Source organism: Nematolebias whitei, chromosome 1 (assembly GCF_014905685.2).
Source record: "Nematolebias whitei isolate Nwh7 chromosome 1, NemWhi1, whole genome shotgun sequence".
NCBI classification, from domain to species: Eukaryota; Metazoa; Chordata; class Actinopteri; order Cyprinodontiformes; family Rivulidae; genus Nematolebias; species Nematolebias whitei.
The window spans coordinates 29262153-29273533 of NC_056498.1; the positions used below are offsets into that span (position 1 = coordinate 29262153).

General features: G+C 44.5%; 2 protein-coding genes across 5 annotated transcripts in view; both read left to right on the forward strand.

Annotated features, from left to right (window-relative positions):
- Positions 1-3995, forward strand: part of tnk1 (tyrosine kinase, non-receptor, 1) — a 26864-nt gene extending 22869 nt beyond the window's left edge. Inside the window, exons 12-14 of the mRNA XM_037676254.1 lie at positions 271-749; positions 956-1051; positions 3665-3995. Of these exons, the coding sequence (XP_037532182.1) occupies positions 271-749; positions 956-1051; positions 3665-3835 (746 nt within the window). The 3' untranslated portion in view covers positions 3836-3995. The remainder of the gene's footprint in view (positions 1-270; positions 750-955; positions 1052-3664) is intronic.
- Positions 1-11381, forward strand: part of gps2 (G protein pathway suppressor 2) — an 831114-nt gene that overhangs the window by 717754 nt on the left and 101979 nt on the right. The window lies entirely within an intron of this gene.

Below are 11381 nucleotides of genomic sequence, written 5' to 3' on the forward strand. Positions count from 1 at the left end.
TTCTGTTTCTACTTCGATTCTGTTTAATGACTCATTTTTCATAAATTGGGGTATGGTGGAAGGAGTGCCCCACAAAAACAACAGGGGCCCCCCCCCCCCCCCCCCCCCCCCCGGCCTACACGTTTTATACTAACAAATGTCTGTTACTTGGATGAAACCATTTAAAGTTGGTTTCTTCTCGTGTCTTAGTGAAAAGTCCGCTGCTTTCTTCTTCAACCCGGATCCAAACGTTGAACTTGCAACACTCAAACGTCGTCTTTGTGTCTTCAGGTTTGTCTCAGAGCCTGGAGTCGGTCTTAGGTGGATCTCGACCCCGACCTCAAATGGTCGTGGGTTTCCGAATGGATCAGCAAGGCAGACTCTTGCTTCCTGGGATGGCGGCTCACAGCGGGCTGATTCAGCAGGACCCTCGGCGCTTCAGCGAGGCCGGCCTCGCTCCCCCTCCTCGGCCTCCGCCCCTCAACGTCAAACGCCTGAACTTGAAAGCCCAAAGGAAACCCCTAGTCCTGCCGACCTCAGGCCCCACATGGTCTCCTCAAATAGTCTTATCCCCTCAAGGACAGACACAACCTCAGCATCAGTTCTTACCTCCTCAAGGCGCCTTCGGGTCCAACCTGGTTAAAATGTCCCAAATGGCTCGTTCTACGCCACAGCTGGACGACGACACCAAGGACAGGGATCGAGAGCGGACAAGGGAGCGGGAGAAAACTTACTACGCCCAAAACGCCAAGGAGAGCTTCGTTGCACAGGTGGGATACAGCTTTTAGTTATTTTACTGTTCAAGGTGCACGTTCCAGCGTGAACCGAGGACGCAGCGACACCGTGATATGGGGGTCGTGGTTTGGTGCAACAGAAAAGAGACGCATGTTAAATGCTAGAGTTCTTGAAGTTCATTGGTTGTTTCGTACCGTGACAACCGCTGTTTGAAACCCGACTAACATGTGGTTCTGCTCAGGTGATGGAGGCCGTACACGGAGTGACCACCGAGGAGGTCCAAAGTGCACTTCAGCGTAACGAGTGGAACCCGGTGCGGGCCGAGCAACAACTCAAGGTCAGGCCACAGAAGTAGAACTGTAAAACTGACGGAGCCGGAACCGTTGTAGTGTTAGCTAAGGTCCATTAGCTGCGGCGCCATCTTGAATTGAACTGACTCTGAAGTTAATCCGTTGTGGATGTTTGTCCGGTGAAAGTTCCGTTAAGTCCGTCCGGTGATCTGAGAGATTTTTGCCAACACTACGGACAAACATGTTTGAAAGACAAACATAAGTTAAAATTACCAACAAAATGTCCACCTGTCCATTGATCCAGTTATTAACAGATATTCAGCTACTGTATTTATAGGAGGTGCTTTTTAAAGTAGTTTGAAGGCTCTTATGGAAACGTTAAATTCAACTGGCGGTCTGGGGGCCAAATCAGGCCCACGGATGAACTCAGTTCTGTCCACCAATGGGTTCATTTTTAAATAAAACTAGATTTTAAACCATAAAACAAACTAACTTAATGACAATAACTGCTGGATGTCCGACCCCTGAACAGTTTAGTTGAATAGCTCTGGTTTAAACTCTTAGGAAGCAAATGACCCAACAGTTACTTGACTTTTGTTGAATTGTGCCTCTGAAGAAATATGTTTTCATAAGTCAAACTAAACCAGAGGTTTCCCAATCCTGGCCCTCGAGGGCCACCGTCCTGCATATTTGAGATGTTTCACTGATCCAACACACCTGGTTTGAATGAATCTCGTGTGTTGGAGCAGGAAACATCTAAAGCATGCAGGACAGTGGCCCTCAAGTATGAAGATAAGTGTGTCTCAAAAGCAGTCACACATGCGTACCACAAGTTTTATAAATGCATAAAAAGTTTTTTAAACGTATACAATAGTCCCTCGCTACTTTGCGGTTCATTTATTGCAGACTCGCTCTATCGCGGTTTTTCAGAATAAGATTGGACATGACACATAATGGCTGATTGATGGATGAGCCGTACGATCAGCATGGAATTTTTATTTTAAATAAATTGTTTTAAATGATTTGGCACCTCCTGCACCTCTGTGCAGCTCACACTGCAGGATAAGCTTCCTCCTGCAGCTGATCAGCTGTTCTCTGTGCAGAGCGGAGAAGTGGGCGTGGCCAAGAGCAGCAGAGGCAGAGGGCTGAAATCATGACATGCTGTGCTCTTTTAGAGTTTAGAAACATTGTTTAGAATATTGCAAGAGTGTGGGAAAGGTTTAAAACACCTTAATATAGATACATACATACACACACACACACATATATATATATATATATATATATATATATATATATATATATATATATACACTAAAATAAACTACTACTTACTACTTGTACTACTATTCCTACTTCGCAGTTTTTCACTTATCGTGGGGCTTCAGGGTACGGATCGCCCGCGAAAAACGAGGGACTACTGTATATTTAAAATTGTACAAATACTCAGCTATTGGGAAAATATACTTCTCTAACTTGGCACTGTAGCTCATAACCCGTATATTAAAACATGCTAATACAGAGTCCAAAAACATTAATTTTGTGAATCGTATCATTAAAATTAAACACTAAAATGAGCAGATTATTCTTCATGTGGAATATTAATCAGGAAAATTGTATTTTCACAGAAGTTTTTCCACAAGAACAACCGAACCATGTTTGGTGTTTATTTCAGCTGTACAGTCCACAAAAATTTACATTTTCTTTTTGTGGAAAAACTACCAGAAATATATTTTCTTGTAATTTTTGCAGCAGAAATAAATACAAGAAAATGTATTTTTCCTGTAGTTTTTGCAGAGGAAGAATAGCCTAACCTTTTTGAGTAGTTCATTTCAAATGTACAATTCACACAAAAGTACCGAATTATATTTTTCCGGTAGTTTTTCCCCACAAGAAGAAAATCTTAATTTGTGGACTGTGCAGCTGAAATAAACATAAAAAATGGGTAAGTTATTCTTCTTGTGGAAAAACTACCAAAATAATATATTTTTTCAGTATATTTATATTTTCCTGATAAATATTCCACATGAAGAATAACCTGCTCGTTTTAGGTTAATTTTAACCGTACGGTGTGCAGCAGGTTATTTTGTGCACGTGTATTTGACCATTTGTATTTCCTACTTGTGCAAATTTAAATGTTTACATATTAAGAACTGTTGATGCGTTTGTGAATCTTGTAGTACGCACTTGTACAGTACCTTGCAAAAGTATTCGGCCCCCTTGAACTTTTCAACCTTTTGCCACATTTCAGACTTCGAACATAAAGATATAAAATTTTAATTTTTTGGTGAAGAATCAACAACAAGTGGGACACAATCGTGAAGTGGAATGAAATTTTCAGTTTTTTATTTGTTAAAAAAGTTTGACACATCCAATAAATTTCTTTTGTTCTTCACAAAAAAATAAAAATTTTATGTCTTTATGTTTGAAGCCTGAAATGTGAAAAAAGGTTGAAAAGTTCAAGGGGGCCGAATACTTCCGCAAGGCACTGTAATGCGTGGATCTTCTTGTACGCATGCAAATCGTGTCCGCTCGTGCGACTACGGTACTTTTGAGACTCATGTATCTTCATACCTAAGGACCAGGCTTGAACAGCCCCTTTGCCTGCTGTGTTTTAATTCCTGCTTCTGAGGTTTGTCGTCGTGTTTCTTTCTCTTCAGGTGGAGCAACTGTACTTACTGAGCCTCTGCTCCAAAGAGGACTGCTTCAAGATCCTCTCCAGGCACCAGTGGGACCTGCAGCAGGCCAGCCGCTACCTGATCCGAATGACCCGAGAAGAAAGAGCCGGCCCCAGCGAAAGACCTCAAATTAGCGCAGAGAGACGAGTCTGAGGAGATTTTTTTTTTTTTTTTTTTTTTTTAAAGCTAGGTTTGCTCTTTTCCAATGCGGGATGCTCAACGGTTTTTAAGCAACATCCCACCTTGCAGTGACGCAGCCCAACACCTGGAGCCTTCTAATGCAACCTCTTCCATAGGAGAGCCGTTTAAATACAGCAAAGACTAAAAAAAATGAAGGAATGTGAACTTTTTTTAAATACAGGATTTAGCAAAGACTATTAAAAAAGCCCATAACTGGTTTTTTTTATATATATATTTCTCAGTGTCTTTATTCAGCATGTTTTTTAATGTCATGTTTTATGTGTAATTAGAAATGGATCTGTTGAATAAACTCGAACGTTTAGCCTGATGCGACCTGCTCCGTTGCTTTTTTCCACTGGAAAATTGTGCTAAACAATCAAAACATCAAAGTTCCTGCTCAACAATCGAAGTTAAAAATCCAACAAAGTTAAGTCATGTCCTCTGGATGTTTTTTTTTTTAACGTTTATTCGTCCTTCATCCAAAGGACTTCATCAGTCCAATGAGCCACAACTAACTTGGTCCCACAAGCAGCACACTCGCATAGTGGGTCAACTGGTTTGATGCTGATAAGATGGTTTCTGGAGTCGACCCTCTCCCCTGTCGACTCCTCTGAGGCAGCCATGGCCAAAGTAGTTCAGAACAGAGTTCTAAACGATGCATTTTTGTAAAATCTGAACAGTCTGGCAGACTTAATGGGGTTGTGTGAAGTAATTCTCAGCAGTGAGTATCTCACCTGCAGTAGACGGCAGCTAAAACGATCTCAGTTTGAAAAATCAGAGAGAAATTCTCATGGAGGAGTCAAACCAACAGGCAGTGCAGTTTGTAGAGCTGCCGTCTCTCAGCGAGAAGGTTGCCTGATTGAATCCCTGTCGCGGTGGACCTCCACTCCAGGTGGAGTTTGCATGTCATCTCCATGCATGCATGGGTTTTCTCCAGGTACTCTGATTTCCTCCCACAGACCAAAAACATGTTTTTGTCATGTTGGGTTAACCGGTAACTCTAAATTGTCCCTAGGTGTAAATGTCTCTGTCCCTGTAATGGACTGGAGACCTGTTTGTGTCCCCCGCCTCTCACACAGTGATAGCTGGATTTGGGCACCAGTGACCCCCATGACCTGAAAAGGACAAAGCAGGTAAAGATGATGGACTAAAGCTAAGATTTAATACGAAGCTCAGATGAATTTACAGCTTATAAGATAAACTTTCTCTTGATTCATGAGCTCAAAAAAACTTTCACGTCTTTTTTTTTTTTTAAGTCAAGAAAATTTGTTACTGTGCTCATCCATCATCTTCCACTTGTTCTGGAGTCGGATTGGGGTCAGCAGCTTGAGCAGGGAGGTCCAGACATCTTTCCACAGCTTCTTCTGGGACGACTCCAAGGTGTTCTCAAACCAGCAGAGACAAAAGCTGCTTTGCCATAGATATTTACGACTCGAGTCGGTTCTCCGGTAGGTGTAGGTGAACACCCACTGGGACTTGTGTCCCGCTCTGTGGAAGGGACCATCACTGCAAAGTGGGCAGTATCGCAACAGCTGTCTCTGAGTCCTCTGATGCGCCAACACAGAAAGGTCTGGACCTCGTCGGTGGTTTACGAAAATACGTTTGCAGCTTCCATTACCGAACTCTAGAAAAACATACAAACCCACACTCTTCACATGTCGGAGAGGAAGTGGAGGTTCAGATGTGGTTTGCAGTTTTACTGGGCGGGTCATCCAGTGACGTAGCTACACTGGTCAGTCAACAGCTGCTGTCTGCTTACGTCAACATCGTCACTTCGGAGCCGTCCGCTTGGAACCACAAACGAGGTGGTCCCATAAACTGGGCTGAGTGGGGGTGAGTACTGGCAGTGGACGGGCTGGCACTTAACTGGTGCGGAACCAATGATTTTAGACTGGGTTAGCGCCAAGTCGCTTCAGTGATTGGGGTGGCTGTGGCTGAGTGGTTAGAGCAGTCGTCCTCCAATGCAAGAGCTGGGGGTTCGATTCCACCATCAGTCACATTCCGAAGTGTCCCTGGGCAAGACACTGAACCTCTGCCTCTGATGTGTGTCCCATCAGTGTATGAATGTGATAAAGCTCTGATTATTCTTTGTATACAGTGAGGAAAATAAGTATTTGAACACCCTGCGACTTTGCAAGTTCTCCCACTTAGAAATCATGGAGGGGTCTGAAATTTTCATCTTAGGTGCATGTCCACTCTGAGAGACAATCTAAAACAAAAATGTTTTATCCAGAAATCACAATGTAAGATTTTTTAAAATAATTTATTAGAAAGAGAAGAAAGAAGAATAAATAAATAATAAAAAAGAAGAAGATAAGACGAGAGACCACCATGACAAAACAACATGCACAGCACAATGCCACCCACAATATCACCATGAAACATTCGACATCGCACAATGAATCATCTAGCTTCCGCCACTACCCAACCTAGCGTGCATCTGTCAAAGCACCTGAATCCAAACACCCGCGCAAGCACGCCCACCACCACCAGATTTCTCCAAAAGAATGCCCAATAGTGGACGCGGGGGCCCACAGACCCGCCCCCCCAGGACACAATGGCAACATAGGGAGGACCGGAGCCACAGACACACAGCGGCCCACAGGCCCGGAGCCCCAAGAGTCTCCCAACAGGGAGAACCGCACCCCCCCAGAGAGGAGCAGAGGAAAGAACCGGGTGACCCCAGCCACCACAATGCAGAGCCTCCAGGAAGCTGCAACGACGAGCCCACAGGCCCGGCCAGCGACCCATGCCCCCCCCAAGTAGATCCGGCCATGGACACCGAGCCCCAAGCCCCGAGGCCATACCACCCCCTAGCAGAGCCCCGACAGAGCCAGGGCACCCAGGCCCCGCCAGGCAGCAACCAGGGCGGACCGACGTGCACCCCACCACCCAGCCCAGACACCGAGAGCCACCAATGCACCGGCGGCAAGGGAGTCCCCCGCCAAAGGGGGGCACGACCGGGGGGAGTGGACCCCACACCAAACGTGGGGCCCAAATTGATCCAAGAGAGGGGGGACCACCAAAAACCCAACCCGAGCAACCAACAGGCACACACAGATAGCCCGACAGAATCTCTGTCGGGCCGACCGCATGCACCATCTACCTGACAGCGACCACAGGCCGGCCCCAGCCCAAGGGGCAGAGCAGCAGGGAGCCGCAGCCGAGGAGGGCCGGCTCTCACATCAAGAGCTCCGCACCATAGGCCCGGAGACGCCCCAGCACGCCACCCATGCACCCCCCCACACACAGAGCACCCCCACCGCAAATGCCACACAGGAAGACCAGCCAGTGCCCGGATGAGACGAAGCCACGCCCCCAACCGCCGCCCTACACCACCAATGACCACACGTACACTACCATAGCCGACCCCCCGCCAAAAGCCGGCAGCCACCCCGGTCAGAGTGCCGTCCATCGCAACCAGGAACCTAGATTAAAAGAATCGGAACAGCCCAGGAGGAACCGAGGAACTTCTCTTTCTTTAAAAAAAAATAATAACAAAAAAAAAAAAAAAAAAAAAAAAAAAAATTGAGCGATGATGATAAGTTCATTGAAACACTTCACAATGTTTCTACACTTAAACTGAGCTCATAAAAAAAAAAAAAAAAAAAAAAAAATTATTAGTGTGTTACTGCTGCAAATAAGTATTTGAACACCTGTGAAAATCAATGTTAATATTTGGTACAGTATCTTTGTTTGCAGTTACAGAGGTCAAAGGTTTCCTGTAGTTTTTCACCAGGTTCACTGCAGCAGAGATTTTGACTCATTCCTCCACACACATCTTCTCTAGATCAACCAAGTTTCTGGGCTGTCGCTGAGAAACACGGAGTTTGAGCTCCCTTCAAAGATTTTCTATAGGGTTCAGGTCTGGAGACTGGCTAGGCCACTCCAGAACCTTGATATGCTTCTTACGGAGCCACTCCTTGGTTCTCCTGGCTGTGTGCTTCGGGTCATAGTCATGTTGGAAGACCCAGCCACGACCCATCTTCAATGCTCTGACTGAGGGAAGGAGGTTGTTCCCCAAAATCTCACAATCCATGGCCCCGGTCATCCTCTCCTTAATACAGTGCAGTCGTCCTGTCCCATGTGCAGAAAAACACCCCCAAAGCATGATGCTTCCACCCCCATGCTTCACAGTACGGATGGTGTTTTTTGGGATGGTATTCATCATTCTTCGTCCTCCAAACACAGTGAGTAGAGTTAAGACCAAAAAGTTCTGTTTTGGTTTCATCTGACCACAGAACTTTCTCCTCTGGATCATCCTAATGGTCATGGACAAACTTAAGACGGGCCTAGACGTGTGCTGATTTAAGCAGGGGAACCTTCCGTGCCATGCATGATCTTAAACTATGACGTGGATCATTGATACGCCACGAGGTGAGATCTTGCATGGAGCCCCAGTCCGAGGGAGATTGACAGTCATGTTTAGATTCTTCCATTTTCTAATAATTGCTCCAACAGTTGATCTTTTGTCACCAAGCTGCTTGGCAGTTGCCCCATAGTCCTTTCCAGCCTTGTGGAGGTCTACAATTTTGTCTCTGTCTTCTTTGGACAGCTCTTTGGTCTTTGACATGTTAGTAGTTGGAGTCTTACTGATTGTGTGGGGTGGACAGGTGTCTTTATGCAGCTAACCACCTCAAACAGGTGCTTCTAATTTAGAATAATAAGTGGATTGGAGGTGGACTTTTAGAGGCGGACTAACAGGTCTTTGAGGGCCAGAATTGTTGCTGATTGACAGGTGTTCAAATACTTGTTTGTAGCAGTAACACACAAACAAATTATTAAAAAATCTTACATTGTGATTTCCGGATTTTTTTTTTTTTTTTTTAGATTATGTCTCTCACAGTGGACATGCACCTAAGATGAAAATTTCAGACCCCTCCATGATTTCTAAGTGGAAGAACTTGCAAAGTCGCAGGGTGTTCAAATACTTATATTCCTCACTGTAGATCTAGTAGAGTGCTGTATGAAAGGGTAAATGAGGGCACAGTTAGTGTAAAGTGCTTTGAGTGGCTTGAACAGATAGAAAAGCACTAAATAATTGCAGTCCATTTACCATCTTGTGTGTCCTGGGTCTTCCCCACGGTCTCCTCCAAGTTGGACATGTCTAGAAAATCGGCCTAAATAGACGTCCTGAACCAGCTGGAGCAGTAGTGTAGTCTACATTTTTGTAGTGGGTATACTGCGCTTAGAAACCAAAGTACACCAGTCGGTACAGTGTAATCGTTAATTTATTTTTGACTTTTAAGCACATTGAACATTTCAAAATTTCTCTGATGCTTATATTTGAAAAAATGAACAACAAACTTTGTACTTTGTATTAAAAACGTGTTATAAAATTTATGAAACGGTATCAAAGCAAAACATGTTCAAGTATAAAGTAGTACAGAAATATTAATTATACAAAAAACAGGTTGAACCAACTCAGTGCGTCTATAAAATGTTCCAAATGTGTTGACAATGACACGAGCCCATGTCACGTATCATGATACGTGACATGGGCTCGTGTCATTGGGCACTTAAGTGTGTATACTGAAAATCCCAAGCTTTTTTAGTGTGTATACTCCGTACGCTTGCGTATCACATGAACTACACCACTGAACTGGAGCTAAGCTCTAATTGAACTTTTCACCCCATCTCTAAGGGAGAGTCCAGCTTCCCTGTGAAGAAAACTAGTTTCCTTGTTTCTGCGATCGCGTTCCTTCGGTCACTACCCAGAGTTAGTGAGGGCAGGAATGTAGACCAACCGGTAAATAGAGCTCATCGCCTTGCAGCTCACCTCATTCTTCACCAGTGTTGGATATTTTGCTACATATTCTTCTCAGTCCTAGAACAGAACTCCAAATGTTTGAGCCTTTACCTTTTCATCTGCTGCATTTTGTTTTTATTGAACGGTTTATTTTTCATGTGAAACCTCCCATTCACATAGACAAGTCGACAGAAACCCCTTACCCGAAGAAACATTTCGTCTCAACGAGACTTTCCCCGACTAAACATGAGGCCGATGAGTTTATAAGTCTTGTCGAGGTAAAGCAGACCAACAGTTAGCCGTCGTCGACCCAGGGCTTAATGTGATCCGGATCCTGCCAGAACAGGATGCGGGAACTCTCTTTTTGACAAGATGCGTTCCAGTATCGATTTGCTTGGATCCAGTAACTCTCAGTCTTACTGATAATAAAGTTATGAACAAATGTGACTGCCTTGAACGAATAAAACTTATACTGGATATGTAAACAGAAAATAACTATATAAACACTCGTTTTAAACACAACAGCCACTACGAGCTGCCGCTTCAAGTAGAATTTCCGCGTCTACCCTTAAAAAAAAAAAATCTCCGCCCCTAAAAGAGCGGTGGGAGTGAGTACCGAGTTAACCAGGCAGCCGTACGTGGGCAGGAGTCCACAAGCAGCCGCCATGAACAGACGGAGGCGCCTGGAGGTTTCACATGTGGAGTCGGACAACGAGCAGGGACAGTGTCGGGCTTGGAACCGTCAAGCAACGGGGAGGGGGATAGGATCTTGACAGAAGCGGAGTGTTTACAAATGTAGGTAAACGTAGATGTTTACCAACCTGTTAAAAGACAACAAAATACAAGAAATAGCATCTATTTATTCAAAATATTCTGGGGGAGGCCGCCCAGACCCCCTCGACCCACCCACTATTTGCATTCCAGCGTCAGTCGGTTTACAAATTAAGCACTGCGTCAACCTCTGTTGCTAGAGCTCATTCTGACTTTGGACCCATTTTGCTCCAAAAAAGGAGGAGAGCTGGAGTTTTCCATCATAAACGAAGTGAAACCAGATGTTCCCTGAATCTTGCACAAACCAGAAGAGCAGACAGACACAAGATGAGGTTTAACGTGACATAGGTTTTATTCCTGAAATACATTTGTTTCTGTAAAAAAAAAAAAAAAGTACAATAGTAGAAAGTGATTACTGCATGTGTTTAATGAAAGTGATAAAAACATCTTTGGCTTCTATTGTTTATGGAGGTCACTGGTCAAAGGCAAACGCAAGAAAACACGTCTAGTGGCAAAGGCGACCATTTTATCTCAACAACAAAAACAAGAATCTGTATTAAAGTTCCAACCTGACGTTTTCAGAACATCGTAAACCACAGCTCAGTGTTCACATTTCGGTTTAAACCTCTGAGGTCACAAACCTCAACTTCTGCTTTAAAAAAAAAAAAAAAAAAAAAACTTTGCATTTCCTGTATGGACACAGTGCTCTTAACTTTCATTTCCGTGACCTCCCACAGTCACACCATCAAACATCCTCAAACTGGCCTCTATTCAAATAACATCGAGCTGTCAGGGGGCGATAACAAAAACTAAATAATGGCGAGGTTTAGCTCCGGGAGCGGCGTCCATGGCAACAGTTGTATCACCACAGTTTGGTCTCTGTGTCAGTTTTGCTGGCGGACCAGCGGCAGCTTCATGTTAAGGCAGCAGAGTGACGGAGAAATAGAGCGGTTTAGGAAGTAGCGGTTAGGAAGTAGCGGTTAGGAAGTAGCGGTTAGG